This window comes from Coregonus lavaretus, assembly GCF_964263955.1.
Source record: "Coregonus lavaretus genome assembly, contig: HAP1_SCAFFOLD_279, whole genome shotgun sequence".
NCBI lineage: Eukaryota > Metazoa > Chordata > Actinopteri > Salmoniformes > Salmonidae > Coregonus > Coregonus lavaretus.
The window spans coordinates 338233-365475 of NW_028161756.1; the positions used below are offsets into that span (position 1 = coordinate 338233).

The following is a 27243-nucleotide window of genomic DNA, read 5'->3' on the forward strand; positions in this document are numbered from 1 at the left end:
ATCACTTGTAGAACGTATCAGCTCTTACTCCTGTCTTCAATTATATACGCAGGGCTTCTTTAATCAAATAAACATGTTCCTCTAGGCAAAACCTTTCTCTTTCTGCTGTTGTATTTCCAACTAGGAACTTTCACTGACAGCTAGCTATGTTCTTCTAAAATGGGAGTCATTTTAGTGTTGCATAGCTAACGTAGCTACCCTGTTCTCTCTCTTTTGTTTTTTACACAACCAGCTAACTTGTCATCACACATTTCGTTTTTCTAGATAAGGGTCGGAAATGTCCATCTTGACATCGGGCTTAGAATTGACATAATAAACGGATGGGAACACGTAAGTTTACCGCATATATTTTAACGGTGCTGTGATTGACGACCAGCTGGCAAGTAAAATGTCCAGCGCACATTACTATACTAACTAGCTAGCAACGCCGGTAGTAGTGAAGTGATGAGCTGTGTATCAACTGCTGCAGGTCATGTCGCCACTGTTATGAGATGTTTTTGGTGACAACATAATTATCATCGTGACTGACTGCCCACATAATGGATCATGGTTATGGCTAGCCCCTTAATCATGACTCTCAGTATCATTACATTTTAAGAGTCATTGGATGACGGTCGGTCTGAACATTAACACGCATAGCTTGCGGTACGGTTTTGGAAGCATAATAACCTTATCTTTCATATCGGGGAAAAAAGTTACATTGATGCACCTTTATAGGGTTAGGTTCCCACACGGCCATATTTCCATGTTACAGCGCTTGTTTACAGAAAACAGACAGAATACTCCCTGTACTAATTAGCTATCTGCATCTAACACCTGTGTGGAAACGGAAGACAGACGCCACAAACTGTTGTCACTGAAAAATACTGTCGGCTGCAACTGTTAAAACCGATTAAAACAGTACAGTAAATGTGTGTTTTGCATTTGTGAAATTATTTTGTTGTGATATGAAAGTAGGGGGATTTATGTTTCTAGAACCGTACCGCAATTGACAATCGCTTCACGTTTAGATGGAGTATTTGGCTGTTTTGGCTTCCAGAGCCAAAATCGCCCTTAAGCAGAACATGTAAGTTCCTTGGACTAAGGAGTAACGTTAGGCTCCTTTAGTCCAATATTGGGCTATAGGTTATGGCATACATGCAGTGGTATTGTGGAAATTGTAACAATATGATTATCACGTGGTTCATTATGTTTAACCATCAATTATTATTGCATTATCTTACAGGTCGCGGTGATCAGAAGTCATCATAATACACCTAGCTTGCCAAATGGATGATGATCTAAAGCCTCTGGATTTCATAAAGGACTTTCAAGAGTACCTGACACAGCAAACACACCATGTCAACATGATCTCCGGCTCCGTCGGTGGGGAGATAGAGCCTGACCACCTCCAAGCTGGTGAGACCCGTTATGAACACATCAAAGAAGTTTACTTGACTTTATGATGCGTCTTTTCAAATGTCCAAAATAGGCCATATCCCTAATTTCCCTAAGCATTCGGGAAATTAAACCAGTGGAACAGGGACCAGCGCTACGGGGAATAGCCTAATAGGTCTGTTTTCATGTTTTTGTAATGTTTTTTAAAAAATTGTTTGTCATCCAAAACCCGTAGAAATATGGCCGTGTGGGAACCTAACCCGTAGTCTGTCACCATAGCAACACCCACCCGTAGTCTGCGCTCCAGCAGGTATATCTCACTGGTCATCCCTAAAGCCAACACCTCCTTTGGCCGCCATTCCTTCCAGTTCTCTGCTGCCAATGAGCTTACCGATCACTGCACCTGTACACAGCCTTTCTGAAATTAGCCCACCCAACTACCTCATCCCCATATTGTTATTTATTTTGCTCATTTGCACCCCAGTATCTCTATTTGCACATCATCTCTTGCACATCTATCATTCCAGTGTTAATACGAAATTGTAACTATTTTGCACTATGGCCTATTTATTGCCTTACCTCCATAACTTACTACATTCGCACACACTGTATATATATTTTCTGTTGTATTTTTTGACTTTATGTTTTGTTTTACCCCATATGTAACTCTGTGTTGTTGTTTTTATCGCACTGCTTTGCTTTATCTTGGCCAGGTCGCAGTTGTAAATGAGAACTTGTTCTCAACTGGCTTCTTACCTGGTTAAATAAAGGTGAAATAAATAATAATAAAAATAAAAAGGGGTCCTCTGGAGGAGCAAGAAGTGGTTTTGCTGTTAAGATACCATATTGTGGAGATATTTACCTAACAAAGATGGCCTAATGCATCTCAAGTGATCTAATGCATCTCAAGCACCAGACATAAACTGGACTGACACTAATGGATCCTGACTAGATTGTCTGCCAGAATCAATTTTTCACCAGGAAATTGATCAGTGTGTCAGTGTAAAGTGTGATTTTACAAATCATGCTTCCGGATAAGTTGTAGATGTGATTTGAGCTACAGACCTAGGCTTTTTGTGTGAGGTTGGGTATTGTTACAGGAATCAATTTCCGGTGAAAAAGTGTAGTATAAAGTATCTATTCAATTCAATTCTATGTCTTGTCGGCTCCTCTCCTCTCCCAGTGGCAGCAGCTATCCCGGAGAGTGATCATCAGAATGGGTCAGTGGAAGTCTCTCTGGACGACCGCTCCGGGCTGCTGGTGGACGGCTTCCAGAGGACCTACGACGGCAAGCTCAAGTGTAGCTACTGCAGCTACGCCAGTAAAGGCACCGCTCGCCTGATAGAGCACATCAGAATTCACACAGGTAAAATGGACGCCAGTAAAGGCACCGCTCGCCTGATAGAGCACATCAGAATTCACACGGGTAAAATGGACCATCCTTGTCTGGCATTTGCCCAAAATGCCAGATGGTCAGTCTAACCCCTGCACGGGTCCATATAGTTAGGATCTTATCTTTTTACTTGTGTTTTATATTGTGTGACATAACATTTAATGTACAGTGGGGAAAAAAAGTATTTAGTCAGCCACCAATTGTGCAAGTTCTCCCACTTAAAATGATGAGGCCTGTAATTTTCATCATAGGTACACATCAACTATGACAGACAAAATGAGAAAAAATATTCCAGAAAATCACATTGTAGGATTTTTAATGAATTTATTTGCACATTATGGTGGAAAATAAGTATTTGGTCAATAACAAAAGTTTCTCAATACTTTGTTATATACCCTTTGTTGGCAATGACACAGGTCAAACGTTTTCTGTAAGTCTTCACAAGGTTTTCACACACTGTTGCTGGTATTTTGGCCCATTCCTCCATGCAGATCTCCTCTAGAGCAGTGATGTTTTGGGGCTGTCGCTGGGCAACACAGACTTTCAACTCCCTCCAAAGATTTTCTATGGGGTTGAGATCTGGAGACTGGCTAGGCCACTCCAGGACCTTGAAATGCTTCTTACGAAGCCACTCCTTCGTTGCCCGGGCGGTGTGTTTGGGATTATTGTCATGCTGAAAGACCCAGCCACGTTTCATCTTCAATGCCCTTGCTGATGGAAGGAGGTTTTCACTCAAAATCTCACGATACATGGCCCCATTCATTCTTTCCTTTACACGGATCAGTCGTCCTGGTCCCTTTGCAGAAAAACAGCCCCAAAGCATGATGTTTCCACCCCCATGCTTCACAGTAGGTATGGTGTTCTTTGGATGCAACTCAGCATTCTTTGTCCTCCAAACACGACGAGTTGAGTTTTTACCAAAAAGTTATATTTTGGTTTCATCTGACCATATGACATTCTCCCAATCCTCTTCTGGATCATCCAAATGCACTCTAGCAAACTTCAGACGGGTCTGGACATGTACTGGCTTAAGCAGGGGGACACGTCTGGCACTGCAGGATTTGAGTCCCTGGCGGCGTATTGTGTTACTGATGGTAGGCTTTGTTACTTTGGTCCCAGCTCTCTGCAGGTCATTCACTAGGTCCCCCCGTGTGGTTCTGGGATTTTTGCTCACCGTTCTTGTGATCATTTTGACCCAACGGGGTGAGATCTTGCGTGGAGCCCCAGATCGAGGGAGATTATCAGTGGTCTTGTATGTCTTCCATTTCCTAATAATTGCTCCCACAGTTGATTTCTTCAAACCAAGCTGCCTACCTATTGCAGATTCAGTCTTCCCAGCCTGGTGCAGGTCTACAATTTTGTTTCTGGTGTCCTTTGACAGCACTTTGGTCTTGGCCATAGTGGAGTTTGGAGTGTGACTGTTTGAGGTTGTGGACAGGTGTCTTTTATACTGATAACAAGTTCAAACAGGTGCCATTAATACAGGTAACGAGTGGAGGACAGAGGAGCCTCTTAAAGAAGAAGTTACAGGTCTTTGAGAGCCAGAAATCTTGCTTGTTTGTAGGTGACCAAATACTTATTTTCCACCATAATTTGCAAATAAATTCATTAAAAATCCTACAATGTGATTTTCTGGATTTGTTTTTCTCAATTTGTCTGTCATAGTTGACGTGTAGCTATGATGAAAATTACAGGCCTCTCTCATCTTTTTAAGTGGGAGAACTTGCACAATTGGTGGCTGACTAAATACTTTTTTTCCCCACTGTATGTTGGATATGTACCGAGACGTTCAAATAAACCCCTCTTGGTTGATTAACAGGAGAGAAGCCTCACCACTGCCAGCTGTGCCCTTTCGCCTCTGCCTACGAGCGCCACCTAGAGGCCCACATGCGCTCCCACACTGGAGAGAAGCCCTACAAGTGTGACCTCTGCTCCTTCCGCTGCAGCGACCGCAGTAACCTGTCCCACCACCGACGGCGCCGCCACAAGCTTTTACCCACGAAGGGGTCGGGGCTGCCCTCCTCCCTCTCCGACGACAAGAAGAAGATGCTGAGCGTCCTACAGAAGAACAGTGGGCTGGGAGGCTACAGCAGACGCCTCCTCATCGACTTCAGCCCTCCCTCCATGGTCGTGGGGAAACCAGACTACCTGAACCATGAGGTGTCTGAGAGCATGGAGAGGCACCGTGGGACTGGAGGAGGAGGAGGAGGAGGAGGCGGGGCCAGTAGGGATGTCCACAGTGACATGATGGTGGTCAGCAATCCACTGAACCAGCTGTCTACGCTGGCAGGTCAGTTGTCCAACCTCCCCCAAGAGGACCAGACCCCTGTGTCTCCTGACAGACTGTCCTGTCACGACGTCAAGCCTTTCCTCATCCAGCAGGCCTCTGGTGCACCGATTGCAGTATCGGTGTCTTTGTCCACCAGTCAAAGTGGTGCCCACCACCACTACCACCACCACCACCATACCTCCTCCCCAACCAGCCCCGAGGACCTCCAGCCCCCTGCAGGCCATAGCAGGAACTACAGCCCCAGCCCTGTGGACCCAGAACCCAGCAGTGAACACAGTACACACACACACACCAGCTCAGCTAGCATTAGTAACAGCCAGCCCAGTACCCCTGCCCTGCCCGGCAGCACACAGGACCCAGACCCACAGATGCTGCACAGCTGCCAGCACTGCGACACCTACTTCTCGGACAACATCATGTATACCATTCACATGGGTTGCCACGGCTACGAGAACCCCTTCCAGTGCAATATCTGCGGCTGCAAGTGCAGGAACAAGTATGACTTTGCCTGCCACTTTGCTCGCGGGCAGCACAAGCATTGACTGACTTCCAAAGCAACCAAGATGAATTTGAAACGATGTTTGGCGTCTCAGAGAGCACATTAACTTATTCCGGTTATAATAATCTGGGATCAGAGCGAATCTGATCAAGATTTATTTTGTTTTTTTAAATTATATAATTTAGAGAGTGATGTTACTTTTAAATGAGAAATTGATGCTTCTATAATGGGAAAGGAATCCGGAGGGTTAGAGACATTTAGCATGTGTCCTCCTCGGTGCTATCTGAGAATTTAAAGGAAGTAACTTCTTATAACTGCGTTTTTATAACTGAATTAGTTACATCAATATTTATGATATTACATGCGAGTGACTAAACTTATAGTAAAATAGCAATTAGCAAGGTATCTGGTTGCTGTGGCTAGATTTGAAACAGTTTTGACCTTGTCTTATGAAGGAAGACCATGTGCATTGGTCCAAATAGGTGGTCAACATTGACAAACAGACATGCTTTATTATACATTGTGTTGCCACCTACTAGTATCTCACTTTATTGTGAGTGTAAACATAACATTATATCAACGGCTTGAAGTGAATGAGATCTGTCATATTAATGCTTCAGCTTGGACATAATTTCACTCTGTGTTTTACTGTTCTCTGTTGCACATTCAGATTGATTCCATGTGTTCTCTGTTGCACATTCAGATTGATTCCATGTTTTCTCTGTTGCACATTCAGATTGATTCCATGTTTTCTCTTTTGCACATTCAGATTGATTCCATGTTTTCTCTGTTGCACATTCAGATTGATTCCATGTTTTCTCCTAGTAGGTGCTGCCAATCACATCCTTTCTTACCTTCAGCTAGCATTACTGATTTATAATAACTGGTGCTATTTAGCTAATACCTCCTAATTGAACAATGATCTGTAGCTTAAGTGCAATTTGTGTTTGAGCCAAATCATTCAGACTTTGATAAGTCGTACATGACTAAACTTGATTGAAAGGCCAAAGTATTCTTCTGAGCCTTTTTTAAAAGTATTTCAAAGGATCGCATAACAGTTGTAGCATTGTTGGAAATGATTGTGGTCCTTACAATCAGTAATGTAACAGTACCCTTTCTGAGTATTGAAATGATTTGCACAGATCGAGTGAGAGCAATGGAGTTTGTTTTTCATATTGTATTTTAAAGGAGTTCGTGTATGTTTTCTGAAAACCTAGAAATCCAGATTGATGTAGCAGTGTCCTGGTGGGCGCTGTAATGGAGTTATGTTTTCTATGCAGTGATCTCAGATGTTTAGGATTGTCTCCCAAATCAATTATATATATTGGACTATGGGGAAAGTAATGTTATGATATGAAATACCACAGGGTAGAAATATCCACATTCTGATTTACACTGAACAAAAAAATTGAAATGCATCATGTAACAATTTCAAAGATTTTACTGAGTTACAGTTCATATAAGGGAATTGAAATAAATTCATTAGGCCCCAATCTATTGATTTCACATGACTGGGAATACAGATATGCATCTGTTGGTCACAGATACCTTTTTTAAAAAAGGTAGGGGCGTGGATCAGAAAACCAGTCAATATCTGGTGTGACCACCATTTGCCTCATGCAGCGCGACACATCTCCTTCACATAGAGTTGATCAGGCTGTTGATTGTGACCTGAGGAATGTTGCCCCACTCCTCTTCAATGGCTGTGCGAAGTTTCTGGATATTGGCGGGAACTGGAACATGCTGTCATACACGTCGATCCAGAGCATCCCAAACATGCTCAATGGGTGACATGTCTGGTGAGTATGCAGGCCATGGAAGAACTGGGAAATGTTCAGCTTCCAGGAATTGTGTACAGATCCTTGCGACATGGGGCCGTGTATTATCATGCTGAAACATGAGGTGATGGCGGCAGATTAATGCCACAACAATGGACCTCAGGATCTCGTCACGGTATCTCTGTGTATTCAAATTGCCATCAATTAAATGCAATTGTGTTTGTTGTCCGTAGCTTATGCCTGCCCATACCATAACCCCACCGCCACCATGGAGCACTCTGTTCACAACGTTGACATCAGCAAACCGCTCGCCCACACGACTGCCATCTGCCCGGTACAGTTGAAACCGGGATTCATCCGTGAAGAGCACACTTCTCCAGTGTGCCAGTTGCCATTAAAGGTGAGCATTTGCCCTCTGAAGTCGGTTAAGACGCCAAACTGCAGTCAGGTCAAGACCCTGGTGAGGACGACGAGCACACAGATGAGCTTCCCCGAGACGGTTTCTAACAGTTTGTGCAGAAATTATATGGTTTTGCAAACCCACAGTTTCATCAGCTGTTCAGGTGGTTGGTCTCAGACGATACCGCAGGTGAAGAAGCCGGATGTGGAGGTCCTGGGCTGGCGTGGTTACGCGTGGTCTGGGGTTGTGAGGCCGGTTGGACGTACTGCCAAATTCTCTAAAACAACGTTGAAGGTGGTTTATGGTAGAGAAATGAACATTCAATTCTCTGGCAACAGCTCTGGTGGACATTCCTGCAGTCAGCATGCCAATAGCAAGTTCCCTCAAAACTTGAGACAGACTGGCCTTTTATTGTCCCCAGCACAAGGTGCACCTGTGTAATGATCTTGCTGTTTAATCAGCTTATTGATATGCCACATCTGTCAGGTGGATGGATTTTTTTTTTTTTTAGGGGGTAGATCAGCTTTAATATTGCAGATGGAAGTCACAATCTATCAATGTATTGTCTGCATCACTTCCAATCCCCCATATGTTTTTTCCCGCAAATATATATACACACACACACAGTGGGGAGAACAAGTATTTGATACACTGCCGATTTTGCGTGTTTTCCTACTTACAAAGCATGTAGAGGTCTGTAATTTTTATCATAGGTACACTTCAACTGTGAGAGACGGAATCTAAAACAAAAATCCAGAAAATCACATTGTATGATTTTTAAGTAATTAATTTGCATTTTATTGCATGACATAAGTATTTGATACATCAGAAAAGCAGAACTTAATATTTGGTACAGAAACCTTTGTTTGCAATTACAGAGATCGTACGTTTCCTGTAGGTCTTGACCAGGTTTGCACACACTGCAGCAGAGATTTTGGCCCACTCCTCCATACAGACCTTCTCCAGATCCTTCAGGTTTCGGGGCTGTCGCTGGGCAATAAGGACTTTCAGCTCCCTCCAAAGATTCTCTCTCTCTTCAGGTCATTGACCAGGTCCTGCCGTGTAGTTCTGGGCTGATCCCTCACCTTCCTCATGATCATTGATGCCCCACGAGGTGAGATCTTGCATGGAGCCCCAGACTGAGGGTGATTGACCGTCATCTTGAACTTCTTCCATTTTCTAATAATTGCACCAACAGTTGTTGCCTTCTCACCAAGCTGCTTGCCTATTGTCCTGTAGCCCATCCCAGCCTTGTGCAGGTCTACAATTTTATCCCTGATGTCCTTACACAGCTTTCTGGTCTTGGCCATTGTGGAGAGGTTGGAGTCTGTTTGATTGAGTGTGTGAACAGGTGTCTTTTATACAGGTTACGAGTTCAAACAGGTGCAGTTAATACAGGTAATGAGTGGAGAACAGGAGGGCTTCTTAAAGAAAAACTAACAGGTCTGTGAGAGCCGGAATTCTTACTGGTTGGTAGGTGATCAAATACTTATGTCATGCAATAAAATGCAAATTAATTACTTAAAAATCATACAATGTAATTTTCTGGATTTTTGTTTCAGATTCCGTCTCTCACAGTTGAAGTGTACCTATGATAAAAATTACAGACCTCTACATGCTTTGTAAGTAGGAAAACCTGCAAAATCAGCAGTGTATCAAATAGTTGTTCTGCCCACTGTATATAAATAAATAAATATACAGGGGGTACCGGTACCGAGTCAATGTGCGGGGGTACAGGTTAGTCGAGGTAATTTGTACATGTAGGTAGGGGTAAAGTGACTATGCATAGATAATAAACAGCGAGTAGCAGCAGTGTAAAAACAAGAGGGGGGGGGGGGTCAATGTTAACAGTCTGGGTAGCCATTTTGATTAATTGTTCAGCAGATGTATTTGATTTGCAATGTGGTTATTACAGTTTGTCCGAGTAGAATGCAGCTATGTCTACTCAGGAACAACTGCTGTGAGACCATAATGTAGCTACTTCTATTAAAAACTACAACTTGTGATGAATTCACCTTCACCAAAAGCTCTGCTTTTATTTATTTACATCCTAAAATACTATTTCAGGGAGCTGACTGTGTGGTGTCTTCATTTATATCCAACTCAAAAGGTTACAAGGAAAATGATACATTCAAGAACATATTCACATTTATAAACAAATAATTGAACAAGAGACAATACAATCAATGAAAGTTACATAATGGCTATCATCTATCCCTCATTTTCTGTTGCATTTATTCTGTCATAAGGAGGAAGGAATCTTGCAATGATTTCCTGTTTCTCTTTGTGGAAGACGTCCACGGCTCGGTTCACAACCTGCTCCACCTCGATGCTCTCTCCCTGGGTTAGGGGAAGGCTGTGGAGAACTTGTTTCCGCAGGTCCTGGAGAAATCTGGTTTTGGATTCATTGAACTCGGCTGCCAGAAACCTCATCCTCTCTGGGGGAAGTTTATGATCTGAACATCGAGGAAGAAGAGTAGAGATATATTGGTGAGCATATAAAAAAGTAGGGAGGCAGTGAGTCAAGAAACGTACTACTTAGAAACCTACAATATAAACATGATCATTCATTTTCTCGGTGAAACATAAAACATGCCTTGCCTCTATGAACTCTTGGTTATGTTAAAAGGTAAGACTCAGCAAGATGACGATGCAACAAGTGGGATAAAGTAATCCTTCTACCCCCCCCCCCCTTACCCCAACCCAAAAAAAAAAAAAAAAAAAAAAAAATTATAAAGTGGTTATCCCACTGGCTATAAGGTTAATGCACCTATTTGTAAGTCGCTCTGGATAAGAGCGTCTGCTAATTGACGTAAATGTAAATGTACAAGATTTTGAGATGAGCGCGATGCAAGACTTTGCTCTCGTGCTCTCACACAGTCACAGAGTATCTGGCATGTGCACGAGTTGCTTTTTCACGCTGCTCCAACGTGGTTGGTACGGGACCAAAACAGAGGAGACGTTTAGCCTCGCGCTTCAACGCTCTTAGTTGTTGCGGAAATGGAGTGGATATTGTGTTTACTTGGTGCATGCAACGTCATCTCGCTGAGTCTACCTTTAAGGGAGCGTACACACCAGACCTAATGTCCATCTACTGTTCATCTGCCCTTTGGTCGCTGTTCGTTCGCCACGGTGTGTTTTAGGGACCAATTGCCGGTGGGCGTCTTGACTGCCGACATTTCCGCTTGCAATCGGTTTGTAAATTACGGCTGGCGCTGTTCAGAGTTGCTAAGTACTCTCGGCCAGCAAACGCTATCAGTGTGTGTGCCTTAAGGATCATAGTAAGGATGAATACTGACCTCTGGCCCCCCGCATGGCCTGTGAGACCAGGCGTCTGCAGGCCTGGTCAGCCTGGTGGATCACACTGGACACACAGCTCTGACGGTCAACCTCCTACAGAACATAAGATACACCACAGCTCTGACGGTCAACCTCCCACAGAACATAGGATACAGCACAGCTCTGACGGTCAGCCTCCCACAGAACATAGGATACAGCACAGCTCTGACGGTCAACCTCCCACAGAACATAGGATACACCACAGCTCTGACGGTCAACCTCCCACAGAACATAGGATACAGCACAGCTCTGACGGTCAACCTCCTACAGAACATAGGATACAGCACAGCTCTGACGGTCAGCCTCCTACAGAACATAGGATACACCACAGCTCTGACAGTCAGCCTCCCACAGAACATAGGATACACCACAGCTCTGACGGTCAACCTCCTACAGAACATAGGATACAGCACAGCTCTGACGGTCAGCCTCCCACAGAACATAGGATACACCACAGCTCTGACGGTCAGCCTCCTACAGAACATAGGATACACCACAGCTCTGACGGTCAGCCTCCCACAGAACATAGGATACACCACAGCTCTGACGGTCAGCCTCCCACAGAACATAGGATACAGCACAGCTCTGACGGTCAACCTCCCACAGAACATAGGATACAGCAGAGGTCACGTTAACATGGTCAAAATTGCTCATCACCATAATGTAAGTTGCTTTGCCTCCTGAAGAATACAGGAGGGTTTCACAGAGATGTCCTGTGGAAGTGGCAGTGGGTTCCACGAACTAACAGAACATACCTTTCGCTCAGTGTTGTCCTGGACTGGACTCAATGGGTTCTCCAACGCCGTAGAGATCACCTTCACCAACCTTTGGCTGAAGGAGACAGTGAAACATAAGACTAATTTACATAAATAGTAACACAGGATTATGTTAACATCAGATGTCCTGTCTGACTGCGTGTCTAGGTGACTCTTTCCTGGACTCACTCACATGTATTCTATGGTGAAGTGGTCTTTGCTGTCCAGAGTGACACTGTTCTGCTCCCATGGGTTTCTCAGAGGGTTCGGAGGCTCCATGCGCTTGGCCATCTCTACTATAACGTCACTGGGTAAGGGCTGGGGCCTCAGCTGGTTTCTCCTGACGCAGGCCTCCACAGGACACTGGACGTACACCTGACAGAATCCCACAGAGTCTGTTTCAAAGAGAAAATATATCAAGGTAGACAAACAATTTCTATGATGACCAACTCATTAAAATGACCACATAACGTACTGGTTGGGAGGGGATACGTGGAATTCCACTGTAACGGAATTACGCTGAGACTCTGACTTTAAGACGTATGCCAAACAAAAACCATTGATTTCAACGTTTAACAAACCATACATACAATTCTATGCACGATGACTACTGGTTTGAACAATTGACACAGTAAATAAATTAAAAACATTTACTGGAAAAATAGATTTGTCAAGTAACCAGGTTCTTGGCAATACTTTATTCGGTGAAAAAAGTATCTTAGAAATGTCCGTTTCCAGTTGGTTCTACATTTACAGTTGGCATGTTAAGTCATTTAGCAGATGCTCTTATCCAGAGCCACTTACAGTTAGTGCATTCATTTTAAGATTACTAGGTGGGACATGTTTTGTATCGAGTGAGATATGCACCTTGCAACTGTGTAGATCTTTTGTTTTGGTCGCACCGTGTGACGCGCTGTCATCTACTTCTACAAGCGGCCACGTCTAGTTCCTGTAAAGATGCTGGGAAAGGCTAGATGTGCGGCAGCCTCCTCACTCGGTAACAAAACAAGGATTTAAACATCTTTGAGTTTTCGTGTAGAACCACCTGCAACTGGAAACAGACATTTCTAAGATTTTTTTTTTTTTTTACCGAATCAAGAACGAAGAAAGTATTGCCAAGAACAGTATGAAAAATGTATGCACTCACTAAACTGTAAGTCGCTCTGGATAAGAGCGTCTGCTAAAATGACTAAAATGTAAAATGTAACAGGTTAGTTGACAAATCTATGCCGGCGGTTTGTATGGGGCTTTCTTGTAACGCCCAGTAATGGAGTCCAAAAATCTTGGGTTTTATCGCATCGTACGCCAGATAATCTGAAGCTAGGAACTGCCCATAAAATGACAGTTTAACCAAAGTTTCTCTTATCGATTTAACATACGTTTCCTGGCCAGTTGGTACACCTCATATCTCATGCTTGGATAGTAGAAGTTGTCGTCCAGTAGAATGACGAGTGGCGGAGGAGGTGGTCCATCTAAAGGTGAAGGGTAAGCCTGAGAAGAGCCCACTGACGTCCCGTAGACCTGAGCGGCGTGAAGGAGACGACGCCAGGCGTCGCTGTCGATCTGGTAGGCGTTTGGGGTTAGCTGTCCCAGCTCTGTGGGACTCTGTAGGAACTGTTCGACACACCGTAGCACTGCTTGTCTGTGCAACTTCCATTTAGTTTGCTGAAAGACATGGGCAGGCACAGTGACATGAGGAATACATTCGGACAAAAATATGTCGGCTATTTCAAATAGCATTTACATTTACATTTAAGTCATTTAGCAGACGCTCTTATCCAGAGCGACTTACTGGAGCAATTAGGGTTAAGTGCCTTGCTCAAGGGCACATCGACAGATTTTTCACCTAGTCGGCTCGGGGATTACAACCAGAGACCTTTCGGTTACTGGCACAACGCTCTTAACCACTAATTAACTTCCTTTTGATTCCCCTGGTAAAAATGTTGTCTAATTGCAGTAGTTTCCAGGCGGTGTAATGCAATGCAGATTTGATTGAATTTCAGCACAAAACATTCCAGGTGGGTAGTTTGAGCATTTACAGCTGTCAGTAGCCTACATTGATATAACAGGACTCAGACGCGTCATTACCGTCTGCGGGCGCGTCATATCCTCTTCATCCTCGACTTCTTTCACATTGAAAGCGTCATCGGGAATCAAGTCATCGTAAGAAATGACAGCGGACCTCCACCCTCGTTCTACAGTGTGAGAGTTGACCGCCCGTGCAAGCGTCGACTTTCCTGCTGCAGGCAAGCCGCAGAGAACACACAAGCATGTCCGTGCACATCGCAAATTAACAGCATCTTCATTTAGATCCATCTACGGAAACGGTTGGTCACCTTTGCAACATCATTTCACTACAATTCGTTGAGGAAAGTCCTCTTCCTGCCTACAACAAGTCCACTTCTGGATCCAGTACTTCGATGGTGTTTCGGTAAACATAGTAGTTTATGGCCCAGTGCTGCCACCTATGGTGCTGGAGGTTCTACCAAACCAATGGCATGTTCAGAATAATATCAAAGACAGTACAGTATGAGGATAGGCTGAAACTGCTTCTCCAACACACTTGTATGCGATGTCACGGCGACGTTGGCAACTAAACTCGTCATCGGGTCTAATGGGCCTCTCGCGTCAAACTGCGCATGTGCATGCCGTCTCAAAGGCACTCCTAACGACAAAGTTTTTCAAATCTAATGTTATTGGTCACATACACATATTTAAGAGATGTTATTGGTCACATACACTGCTCAAAAAAATAAAGGGAACACTAAAATAACACATCCTAGATCTGAATGAATGAAATAATCTTATTAAATACTTTTTTCTTTACATAGTTGAATGTGCTGACAACAAAATCACACAAAAATGATCAATGGAAATCAAATGTATCAACCCATGGAGGTCTGGATTTGGAGTCACACTCAAAATCAAAGTGGAAAACCACAACTTTGATGTAATGTTAGGACGGCAGGTAGCTTAGTGGGTAAGAGCGTTGTGCCAGTAACCGAAAGGTCACTGGTTCTAATCGCCGACTAGGTGAAAAATCTGTTGATGTGCCCTTAAGCAAGGCACTTAACCCTAATTGCTCCTGTAAGTCACTCTGGATAAGAGTGTCTGCTAAATGACTAAAATGTAATGTAAATGTCCTCAAAACAAGTCAAAATGAGGCTCAGTTGTGTGTGTGGCCTCCATGTGCCCGTATGACCTACCTACAACGCCTGGGCATGCTCCTGATGAGGTGACGGATGGTCTCCTGAGGGATCTCCTCCCAGACCTGGACTAAAGCATCCGCCAACTCCTGGACAGTCTGTGGTGCAACGTGGCGTTGGTGGATGGAGCGAGACATGATGTCCCAGATGTGCTCAATTGGACTCAGGTCTGGGGAAAGGGCGGGCCAGTCCATAGCATCAATGCATAGCAACTGCTGACACACTCCAGCCACATGAGGTCTAGCATAGTCTTGCATTAGGAGGAACCCAGGGCCAACCGCACCAGCATATGGTCTCACAAGGGGTCTGAGGTACCTAATGGCAGTCAGGCTACCTCTGGCGAGCACATGGAGGGCTGTGCGGCCCCCCAAAGAAATGCCACCCCACACCATGACTGACCCACCGCCAAACCGGTCATGCTGGAGGATGTTGCAGGCAGCAGAACGTTCTCCACGGCGTCTCCAGACTCTGTCACGTCTGTCACATGTGCTCAGTGTGAACCTGCTTTCATCTGTGAAGAGCACAGGGCGCCAGTGGCGAATTTGCCAATCTTGGTGTTCTCTGGCAAATGCCAAACGTCCTGCACGGTGTTGGGCTGTAAGCACAACCCCCACCTGTGGACGTCGGGCCCTCATACCACCCTCATGGAGTCTGTTTCTGACCGTTTGAGCAGACACATGCACATTTGTGGCCTGCTGGAGGTCATTTTGCAGGGCTCTGGCAGTGCTCCTCCTGCTCCTCCTTGCACAAAGGCGGAGGTAGCGGTCCTGCTGCTGGGTTGTTGCCCTCCTACGGCCTCCTCCACGTCTCCTGATGTACTACTCCTGGTAGCACCTCCATGCTCTGGACACTACGCTGACAGACACAGCAAACCTTCTTGCCACAGCTCGCATTGATGTGCCATCCTGGATGAGCTGCACTACCTGAGCCACTTGTGGGGGTTGTAGACTCCGTCTCATGCTACCACTAGAGTGAAAGCACCGCCAGCATTCAAAAGTGACCAAAACATCAGCCAGGAAGCATAGGAACTGAGAAGTGGTCTGTGGTCACCACCTGCAGAACCACTCCTTTATTGGGGGTGTCTTGCTAATTGCCTATAATTTCCACCTGTTGTCTATTCCATTTGCACAACAGCATGTGAAATGTATTGTCAATCAGTGTTGCTTCCTAAGTGGACAGTTTGATTTCACAGAAGTGTGATTGACTTGGAGTTACATTGTGTTGTTTAAGTGTTCCCTTTATTTTTTTGAGCAGTGTATTTAACAGATGTTATTGGTCACATATTTAACAGATGTTATTGTGGGTGTAGCGAAATGCTTGTTCCTAGCTCCAACAGTGCAGTAGTATCTAACAATTCACAACAATACACACACCTAAAAGTAAAATCATGTAATTAAATAAATATATCAATATTAGGAAAAGCAATGTCAGAGTGGCATTGACTAAAATCCAGTACATACATATGAAATGAGTAAAACAGTATGTAAACATTATTAAAGTGTGTCTATGTATATAGGGCAGCAGCCTCTAAGGTGCAGGGTTGAGTAACCGGGTGGTAGCCGGCTAGTGACAGTGACTAAGTTCAGGGCAGGGTACTGGGTGAAGGCCGGCTAGTGGTGACTATTTAACAGTCTGATGTTATGTGATGAAAGAAATAAAAGCTGAAATAAATCATTCTCTCTACTATTATTCTGACATTTCACATTCTTAAAATAAAAGTGGTGATCCTAACTGACCTAAGACAGGGAATTTTTACTAGGATTAAATGTCAGGAATTGTGAAAAACTGAGTTTAATTGTATTTGGCTAAGGTATACGTAAACTTCCGACTTCAACTGTGTATATGTAGGTATGTATGTATATACAGTGAGGGAAAAAAGTATTTGATCCCCTGCTGATTTTGTATGTTTGCCCACTGACAAAGACATGATCAGTCTATAATTTTAATGGTAGGTTTATTTGAACAGTGAGAGACAGAATAACAACAAAAGAATCTTGAAAAACGCATGTCAAAAATGTGATAAATTGATTTGCATTTTAATGAGGGAAATAAGTATTTGACCCCCTCTCAATCAGAAAGATTTCTGGCTCCCAGGTGTCTTTTATACAGGTAACGAGCTGAGATTAGGAGCACACTCTTAAAGGGAGTGCTCCTAATCTCAGTTTGTTACCTGTATAAAAGATACCTGTCCACAGAAGCAATCAATCAATCAGATTCCAAACTCTCCACCATGGCCAAGACCAAAGAGCTCTCCAAGGATGTCAGGGACAAGATTGTAGACCTACAAGGCTGGAATGGGCTACAAGACCATCGCCAAGCAGCTTGGTGAGAAGGTGACAACAGTTGGTGCGATTAATCGCAAATGGAAGAAACACAAAAGAACTGTCAATCTCCCTCGGCCTGGGGCTCCATGCAAGATCTCACCTCGTGGAGTTGCAATGATCATGAGAACGGTGAGGAATCAGCCCAGAACTATACAGGAGGATCTTGTCAATGATCTCAAGGCAGCTGGGACCATAGTCACCAAGAAAACAATTGGTAACACACTACGCCGTGAAGGACTGAAATCCTGCAGCGCCCGCAAGGTCCCCCTGCTCAAGAAAGCACATATACATGCCCGTCTGAAGTTTGCCAATGAACATCTGAATGATTCAGAGGAGAACTGGGTGAAAGTGTTGTGGTCAGATGAGACCAAAATCGAGCTCTTTGGCATCAACTCAACTCGCCGTGTTTGGAGAAGGAGGAATGCTGCCTATGACCCCAAGAACACCATCAACCACCGCCAAACATGGAGGTGGAAACATTATGCTTTGGGGGTGTTTTTCTGCTAAGCAGACAGGACAACTACACCGCATCAAAGGGACGATGGACGGTGCCATGTACCGTCAAATCTTGGGTGAGAACCTCCTTCCCTCAGCCAGGGCATTGAAAATGGGTTGTGGATGGGTATTCCAGCATGACAATGACCCAAAACACACGGCCAAGGCAACAAAGGAGTGGCTCAAGAAGAAGCACATTAAGGTCCTGGAGTGGCCTAGCCAGTCTCCAGACCTTAATCCCATAGAAAATCTGTGGAGGGAGCTGAAGGTTCGAGTTGCCAAACGTCAGCCTCGAAACCTTAATGACTTGGAGAAGATCTGCAAAGAGGAGTGGGACAAAATCCCTCCTGAGATGTGTGCAAACCTGGTGGCCAACTACAAGAAACGTCTGACCTCTGTGATTGCCAACAAGGGTTTTGCCACCAAGTACTAAGTCATGTTTTGCAGAGGGGTCAAATACTTATTTCCTTCATTAAAATGCAAATCAATTTATAATATTTTTGACATGCGTTTTTCTGGATTTTGTTGTTGTTAGTCTGTCCCTCACTGTTCAAATAAACCTACCATTAAAATTATAGACTGATCATGTCTTTGTCAGTGGGCAAACGTACAAAATCAGCAGGGGATCAAATACTTTTTTCCCTCACTGTATGTGTGTGTATACTAACTGACCTAAAACAGGGAATTTTTACTAGGATTAAATGTCAGGAATTGTGAAAAACTGAGTTTAAATGTATTTGGCTAAGGTGTATGTAAACTTCCGACTTCAACTATATATAGAAATCAAAGAAAATAATATTTAGCCATGTTATATTCTAGTCCAGTCACACCTCCTCATTCAAAGGGTTTCTTTATTTTTTCTATTTTCTACATTGTAGAATAATAGTGAAGACATCAAAACTATGAAATAACATATATGGAATCATGTAGTAACCAAAGAAGTGTTATATAAAATATATTTTGATTTGTTTTTGACATTCTTCAAATAGCCACCCTTTGCCTTGATGACAGATTTGCACACTCTCAACCAGCTTCATGAGGTAGTCACCTGGAATGGATTTCAATTAACAGGTGTGCCTTGTTAAAAGTTAATTTGTGGAATTTCTTTCCTTCTTAATGTGCTTGAGCCAATCAGTTGTGTTGTGACAAAGTAGTATACAGAAGATAGCCCTATTTGGTAAAAGACCAAGTCCATATTATGGCAAGAACAGCTCAAATAAGCAAAGAGAAACGACAGTCCATCATTACTTTAAAGACATGAAGGTCAGTCAATCCGGAACATTGCAAGAACTTTGAAAGTTTTTTCAAGTGCAGTTGCAAAAACCATCAAGCACTATGATGAAACTGGTTCTCATGAGGACCGCCACAGGAATGGAAGACCCAGAGTTACCTCTGCTGCAGAGGATAAGTACATTAGTTACCAGCCTCAGAAATTGCAGCCCAAATAATTGCTTTAGAGTTCAAGTAACAGACACATCAACATCAACTGTTCAGAGGAAACTGTGTTAATCAGACCTTCATGGTCGAATTGCTGCAAATAAACCACTACTAAAGGACACCAATAAGAAGAGACTTGCTTGGGCCAAGAAACACAAGCAATGGACATTAGACCAGTGGAAATCTGTCCTTTGGTCTGGAGTCCAAATTTGAGATTTTTGGTTCAAACCGCTGTGTCTTTGTGAGACGCAGTGTGGGTGAACGGATTATCTCTGCATGTGTAGTTCCCACCGTAAAGCATGGAGGAGGTGGTGTTATGGTGTGGGGGTGCTTTGCTGGTGACACCGTCTGAGATTGTTGTAGAAATATTTTTTCACTCAAAAAGTAGTCAACTTAAAAATATTTCTCAAGAGACTGGAACTTGTGAATTTAGACTTTTATTATTTGCGTAACAAAGCCGAGCTTGCTCCATGGAGCAACAACTGCTTGTCCTGAACCGGAGCGCTCCTTTTTACACAGACACATGCATAGCCACACTGATACAGCTGATAGTTCCTCCCTATGTGAATGAATAGCATCTTTCAGTATCACATGTTGGCTACTCACGAGGGCTACTTGCGCTTCTCTAAGTGGGGCCTCTGTATCTTATTAGTGGCATGACTCAAAAAATTATGTACATACGTACGTTAAAGAACAATCACACTCTGTATTGACTATATTCACTATCTAGGCATGCATCTGGAGTACAAAGTATCAATTATGTTCATTCTGTTTCATCATTATCATTTCATAACACATTATAAAACATATCCATTAATACTTAAACATGATTTAAACATGTCATCCATAACCCATTCTCAACCACATACATTTAAACATTTATCATCCTCCCGCCCAACTACCTCATCCCTATATTGTTATTTATTTTGCTCATTTGTACCCCAGTATCTCTATTTGCACATCATCTCTTGCACATCTATCATTCCAGTGTTAATACTAATTGTAATTATTTTGCACTATAGCCTATTTATTGCCTTACCTCCATAACTTGCTACATTTGCACACACTGTATATATATGTATTTCTGTTGTATTTTTGACTTTGTTTGTTTTACCCCATATGTAACTCTGTGTTGTTGTTTTTATCGCACTGCTTTGCTTTATCTTGGCCAGGTCGCAGTTGTAAATGAGAACTTGTTCTCAACTGGTTTACCTGGTTAAATAAAGGTGAAAAAAAATAATAATAATTATGTGCATGTGGCCATGTGTCAGGTCATAAGGTCATAAGCACAAAGAAATGATAACACTAGTTCCATTGTTACTCCAATCTCCACACAGCCATCACGAGGAGTTGTATCTACGTCACACGTCATTGACATAACCAGACCAGCTGCAGGGAGTTTATGAAAAACACATACATGTCTCTGCTCTGTATTAACCCTTCAACTGGTTCTCAATCCATAAACATTTTAAGGCATATAGGTGTTTAATTCTACAACATATGTACTTGAAAATCATCCATAAGATTAATTTAGAATTCATGGTAGACTTAACCAGCATGGCTACCACAGCATTCTGCAGCGATACGCCATCCCATCTGGTTTGGGCTCAGGGGGACTATTGTTTGTTTTTCAACAGGACAATGACCCAACACACCTCCGGGCTGTGTAAGGGCTATTTTACCAAGAAGGAGAGAGATGGAGTGCTGCATCAGATGACCTGGCCTCCACAATCCCCTGACCTCAACCCAATTGAGATGGTTTGGGATGTGTCGGACGGCAGAGTGAAGGTAAAGCAGCCAACAAGTGCTCAGTATATGTGGGAACTCCTTCAAGACTGTTGGAAAAGCATTCCAGTTGAAGCTGGTTGAGAGAATGCCAAGAGTGTGCAAAGCTGTCATCAAGGCAAAGGGTGGCTACTTTGAAGAATCTCAAATATAAAATATATTTTGATTTGTTTAACACTGTGGTGTCCAAGTCAACGTTGCTAATTATGCTGTGATGATAAGAAGTCCGCTTACACTGTTCTTTGATTATAAAGATTTATTGTATCAAAGTTCACAGTATTAATTTACAGATATCTGCAGTTATATCTGGAGAGAAACGGCCAATCTGTTGATCCCATATGTTGTCTCTCTCCCTCCCTTTGTTCAGAGCCTGGTATTTATATCCTATGTAACATAATATGGCGTGATTTTAATAAACCCCGGCTTTCACATATCTCCAAATGTCCTCTATTCCAAGAAACCTATGTAGCAATGTTTTTCCAAATGCTTCAGCAAAGCAGAGTAAAGTTCATCTATTACACCATTTGCAAACATCAGCAAAATCAATAGACCTTCAGAAAACTACAACACTTTTTTTGGTTACTACATGATTCAATATGTGTTATTTCATAGTTTTGATGTCTTCACTATTATTCTACAATGTAGAAAATAGTTTTAAAAAATAAAGAAAAACCCTGGAATGAGGAGGTGTGTCCAAACGTTTGACTGTAGGTGTGTCCAACTCTGCATTATTGGAAAATAACCTGTCAGTAAGCATTTCACTGTTAGTCTACACCTGTTGTCTACAAAGCATGTGACCATTTTTTTTGGGGGGACTTCTCAAATCCCGGCCTGGTCTGTCTCGCGATGTTGCGCCTCTGGGTTTAGAAACTCGGATAATATTCTACTGTACCTCGGAATGAAAGATAGGCCTAATAATACAAATGAAAATAAGGAGAGAAATCTTATAGTCAATATTTATTATGAGTAACATTTAAAGCAACACATTTAAATATAAACAAATATTGTAACGGCTCATAAAATTACATTTTGAGCCTTATTGAAACTTAATATCAACAATATGTATATTTTTATTACAAAATGTTACCTTCATTTCCATAGTACAATGTAAAAAAGGAATATCTTAAGTCCCTGTCACCAAATTATGTTCCTGCAATAAAATTATTTTTAAAAATTGAGATATCCACAAACGAACATACAATGTATGCAATTTACAATAAGGAATAAGGTTAAAGCCGTGTTATGTCCAAAGGGGTGTTTCTGTCAGGGTATTTGGGAGGGAGGGATGCGTTTGGGAACACCTGGTCCTTGCTGGGGGAGAGGTGGCTGGGTGGCAGGAGGTTTGTTCCGATAGTTTTCTCCATACCTAAAAGTGACACATTAAAACAAAATAAACATAAAAGCAAATACAACTAAGGCATATGCAATGACACTTTTTTCCCCCCAAATGAAAGTCAAAATATGCTATGATAAAGCATTAATACCTGGGACCTGAGGTAGCTGATGGCGGATATGCAGGCATTGGCTGGAAACAGATATGAAGAGCGCAGAATTACTACAACATATAAATGATGAATAAATCAGGTCCTAGATCTGTTTGTGTCGTATCGCCCACTCCCATTGGTCATCGCCAGACATGGCCAGGCTAGCGCCCACTCCCATTGGTCGTCGCCAGACATGGCCAGGCTATCGCCCACTCCCATTGGTCGTCGCCAGACATGGCCAGGCTATCGCCCACTCCCATTGGTCATCGCCAGACATGGCCAGGCTAGTGAAAGAAAAGGTCTAACCAGACATGTTTGAGGCTTTGGGTTTAATCCCCTGCAAAGGATGACTTCCCTGCACATTTTTACCACGATGGCAGTTGATGGAAAAAACCTGCTCAGCTCTGTATTCTGTTCCACTTAACAAAGACATAGTGTGGTCTGAAATGATTGACCCCCTTGATAAAGATGAGCAAAAATGACTATAAAATAAATCATTTAAAATATTGAGCTATATATTCCCATTTACATTACATTTTACATTTTAGTCATTTAGCAGACGCTCTTATCCAGAGCGACTTACAGTTAGTGAGTGCATACATTATTTATTTTATTGTTATTAAAAAAATATATATAATCATACTAGCCCCCTGTGGGAAACGAACCCACAACCCTGGCGTTGCAAACGCCATGCTCTACCAACTGAGCTACATCCCTGCCGGCCATTCCCTCCCCTACCCTGGACGAATTGTGCGCCGCCCCATGGGTCTCCCGGTCGCGGCCGGCTACGACAGAGCCTGGATTCGAACCAGGATCTCTAGTGGCACAGCTAGCACTGCGATGCAGCGCCTTAGACCACTGCGCCACTCGGGAGACATAGCCCAGTCCCATGGTGGTGCCAAAGAGCTCTATTTTCATGTCATCTGACCAAAGCGCCAGTTCCAATTCAAGTGCCAACGCCGTGACATCAAAATAGAGCTCTTTGGCCACGAACGCCAGTGGTGGGTTTGGCGTTTTGAAATGAGAACGCATGAGCAGAAAATAACCCTATACCTACTGTAAAATATGGCGGTGGAGCTTTGATGTTTTGGGGCTGTTTTGCTTCCACTGGTCCTGGAGCCTTTGTTAAGGTCAACGGCATCATGAACTTTACCCAGTACCAAGACATTTTAGCCAAAAACCTGGTTGCCTCTGAGGAGGCTGAAACTTGGCCGCAAGTGGATCTTCCAGCAAGACTATAACCCCAAGCACACATCAAAATCCACAAATAAATTGTTATTTGGCTACATAATCAACATTTTGCAATGGCCATCTCAGTCTCCGGACTGAAAACCTGTGGTTTGAATTGATGAGGGTAGTCCTCTGTAGCTCAATTGGTAGAGCATGGCGCTTGTAACGCCAGGGTAGTGGGTTCGATCCCCGGGACCACCCATACGTAAAAATGTATGCACACATGGCTGTAAGTAGCTTTGGATAAAAGCGTCTGCTAAATGGCATATTATTATTATTATTATTATAGTCCATAAGCGCAGACAAAGGATATCAAGGATCTGGAAGTGTTCTGTATGGAGGAATGGTCTAAGATCCCTCCCAATGTGTTCTCCAACTCATTAAACATTTTAGAAAAAGGCTCAGTTCTGTTATCCTTGCAAGGTCAGGTATTGAAAACAGGGGTGTCAATTTTGACCTTTAACGTTTTGAGAATTATGTATTAAATAATCATTTCAATTTTTTTTATAGCTCAGTATTTTAATGATTTATTTCAGTCATTTTTGCTCATCTTTATCAAGGGTGTCAATATCAGATCCCACTGTACATGCAGTGGAACTGTTTACCTGACGGGGTGGGGCCTGTGTTGCTGGGGAAACTGTTTACCTGACGGGGTGGGGCCTGTGTTGCTGGGGAAACTGTTTACCTGACGGGGTGGGGCCTGTGTTGCTGGGGCCTGTGGAGTTGCTCGTCTTGGGACATGGCCATTCGCTGTGTTCTTTGACCTGCGGACATTAGACATCATCATGTGAAAAGCAACAGCTGTGACCGGGAGAAAGTTACCCAGTTTTACATAATACATGCTTTTAATCTCATACAATTTCTATGTCACACAACCTGTTGAACGAATCAAAGAAATGCCACAAACTAGGTTTGTACGGTTTTGTGATGAGATGTACCCAGTTTGTCACTTTTTTTTGTTGGTTTACTCATAAGCTTGGCGTCTATAGCTAGGCTAGGCGTCTATAGCTAGGCTAGGCGTCTATAGCTAGGCTAGGTCGTCTATAGCGAGGCAAGGCGTCTATAGCTAGGCTAGGCGTCTATAGCGAGGCAAGGCGTCTATAGCTAGGCTAGGCGTCTATAGCGAGGCTAGGCGTCTATAGCGAGGCTAGGCGTCTATAGCTAGGCGTCTATAGCGAGGCTTGGCGTCTATAGCGAGGCTAGGAGTCTATAGCGAGGCTAGGCGTCTATAGCGAGGCTAGGTGTCTATAGCGAGGCTAGGTGTCTATAGCTAGGCTAGGCGTCTATAGCGAGGCTAGGAGTCTATAGCTAGGCTAGGCGTCTATAGCGAGGCTAGGCGTCTATAGCTAGGCTAGGTGTCTATAGCTAGGCTAGGCGTCTATAGCTAGGCTAGGTGTCTATAGCTAGGCGTCTATAGCTAGGCTAGGCGTCTATAGCGAGGCTAGGCGTCTATAGCGAGGCTAGGCGTCTATAGCTAGGCGTCTATAGCTAGGCTAGGTGTCTATAGCTAGGCGTCTATAGCTAGGCTAGGCGTCTATAGCGAGGCTAGGCGTCTATAGCGAGGCTAGGCGTCTATAGCTAGGCGTCTATAGCGAGGCTAGGCGTCTATAGCGAGGCTAGGAGTCTATAGCGAGGCTAGGCGTCTATAGCGAGGCTAGGTGTCTATAGCGAGGCTAGGAGTCTATAGCTAGGCTAGGCGTCTATAGCTAGGCTAGGCGTCTATAGCTAGGCTAGGCGTCTATAGCGAGGCTAGGCGTCTATAGCGAGGCTAGGTGTCTATAGCTAGGCTAGGTGTCTATAGCTAGGCTAGGCGTCTATAGCTAGGCTAGGCGTCTATAGCGAGGCTAGGCGTCTATAGCGAGGCTAGGTGTCTATAGCTAGGCTAGGTGTCTATAGCTAGGCTAGGTGTCTATAGCTAGGCGTCTATAGCTAGGCGTCTATAGCTAGGATGGGCGTCTATAGCGAGGCTAGGCGTCTATAGCGAGGCTAGGTGTCTATAGCTAGGCTAGGTGTCTATAGCTAGGCGTCTATAGCTAGGCGTCTATAGCTAGGATGGGCGTCTATAGCGAGGCTAGGTGTCTATAGCGAGGTGTCTATAGCGAGGCTAGGCGTCTATAGCTAGGCTAGGTGTCTATAGCTAGGCGTCTATAGCTAGGCGTCTATAGCTAGGCGTCTATAGCTAGGCTAGGCGTCTATAGCTAGGCTAGGTGTCTATAGCTAGGCTAGGCGTCTATAGCGAGGCTAGGCGTCTATAGCGAGGCAAGGAGTCTATAGCTAGGCTAGGCGTCTATAGCTAGGCTAGGCGTCTATAGCGAGGCTAGGAGTCTATAGCTAGGCGTCTATAGCGAGGCTAGGCGTCTATAGCTAGGCTAGGCGTCTATAGCGAGGCTAGGAGTCTATAGCTAGGCGTCTATAGCTAGGCTAGGCGTCTATAGCTAGGCTAGGCGTCTATAGCGAGGCAAGGCGTCTATAGCTAGGCTAGGAGTCTATAGCTAGGCTAGGCGTCTATAGCTAGGCTAGGTGTCTATAGCTAGGCATCTATAGCGAGGCTAGGCGTCTATAGTTAGGCTAGGCGTCTATAGCTAGGCTAGGCGTCTATAGCGAGGCTAGGCGTCTATAGCTAGGCGTCTATAGCTAGGCTAGGCGTCTATAACGAGGCTAGGCGTCTATAGCTAGGCTAGGCGTCTATAGCTAGGCATCTATAGCTAGGCTAGGCGTCTATAGCTAGGCTAGGCGTCTATAGCGAGGCAAGGCGTCTATAGCTAGGCTAGGTGTCTATAGCTAGGCTAGGAGTCTATAGCTAGGCGTCTATAGCGAGGCTAGGTGTCTATAGCTAGGCTAGGCGTCTATAGCTAGGCTAGGTGTCTATAGCTAGGCTAGGTGTCTATAGCTAGGCTAGGCGTCTATAGCGAGGCTAGGTGTCTATAGCTAGGCTAGGTGTCTATAGCTAGGCTAGGAGTCTATAGCTAGGCGTCTATAGCGAGGCTAGGTGTCTATAGCTAGGCTAGGAGTCTATAGCTAGGCTAGGCGTCTATAGCGAGGCTAGGTGTCTATAGCTAGGCATCTATAGCGAGGCTAGGCGTCTATAGTTAGGCTAGGCGTCTATAGCTAGGCTAGGCGTCTATAGCTAGGCGTCTATAGCTAGGCTAGGCGTCTATAACGAGGCTAGGCGTCTATAGCTAGGCTAAGCGTCTATAGCTAGGCTAGGCGTCTATAGCTAGGCTAGGCGTCTATAGCGAGGCAAGGCGTCTATAGCTAGGCTAGGCGTCTATAGCGAGGCTAGGCGTCTATAGCGAGGCAAGGCGTCTATAGCGAGGCTAGGCGTCTATAGCTAGGCTAGGCGTCTATAGCTAGGCTAGGCGTCTATAGCTAGGCTAGGCGTCTATAGCTAGGCTAGGCGTCTATAGCTAGGCTAGGCCTCTATAGCGAGGCTAGGACTCTATAGCTAGGC

General features: G+C 44.0%; 3 protein-coding genes across 6 annotated transcripts in view; 1 reads left to right on the forward strand and 2 right to left on the reverse strand.

The window, feature by feature from the left end:
• Positions 1-173: 173 nt before the first annotated feature.
• On the forward strand, positions 174-6702 carry LOC311120152 (zinc finger protein Pegasus-like). 2 transcript variants are annotated; one of them, XM_084194769.1, is made up of 5 exons: positions 300-330; positions 1011-1066; positions 1226-1398; positions 2561-2743; positions 4590-5696. In XM_084194769.1, the coding sequence occupies exons 3-5, from the start codon at positions 1269-1271 to the stop codon at positions 5600-5602; spliced, it is 1326 nt and encodes a 441-aa protein (XP_084050895.1). In that variant the 5' UTR covers positions 300-330; positions 1011-1066; positions 1226-1268; the 3' UTR covers positions 5603-5696. The 2 variants fall into 2 exon arrangements, with proteins under 2 accessions (XP_084050894.1, XP_084050895.1); XM_084194768.1 differs by lacking the exon at positions 1011-1066 and having other exon boundaries at positions 174-330; positions 4590-6702.
• A 3041-nt stretch (positions 6703-9743) lies between these two features.
• On the reverse strand, positions 9744-14245 carry LOC311120155 (L-seryl-tRNA(Sec) kinase-like). The gene is made up of 6 exons (XM_084194773.1): positions 13920-14245; positions 13211-13496; positions 12025-12226; positions 11832-11907; positions 11037-11130; positions 9744-10193 (listed from the first exon to the last, which is right to left on the reverse strand). Exons 1-6 carry the CDS (start codon positions 14145-14147, stop codon positions 9949-9951), a joined length of 1131 nt encoding a protein of 376 aa, XP_084050899.1. The 5' UTR covers positions 14148-14245; the 3' UTR covers positions 9744-9948.
• Positions 14246-21891: 7646 nt separating this feature from the next.
• The window catches only part of LOC311120167 (disintegrin and metalloproteinase domain-containing protein 9-like), a 42820-nt gene continuing 37468 nt past the window's right edge, over positions 21892-27243 (reverse strand). For all 3 annotated transcript variants that reach the window (XR_014612132.1, XM_084194785.1, XM_084194786.1), the window contains exons 20-22: positions 24478-24556; positions 22563-22603; positions 21892-22444 (exon numbers count right to left, since the gene is read on the reverse strand). Coding sequence is in view for 2 of the 3 variants with exons in the window: in XM_084194785.1 (XP_084050911.1) it covers positions 22342-22444; positions 22563-22603; positions 24478-24556 (223 nt within the window). In the remaining variant the exon portion in view is untranslated. The remainder of the gene's footprint in view (positions 22445-22562; positions 22604-24477; positions 24557-27243) is intronic.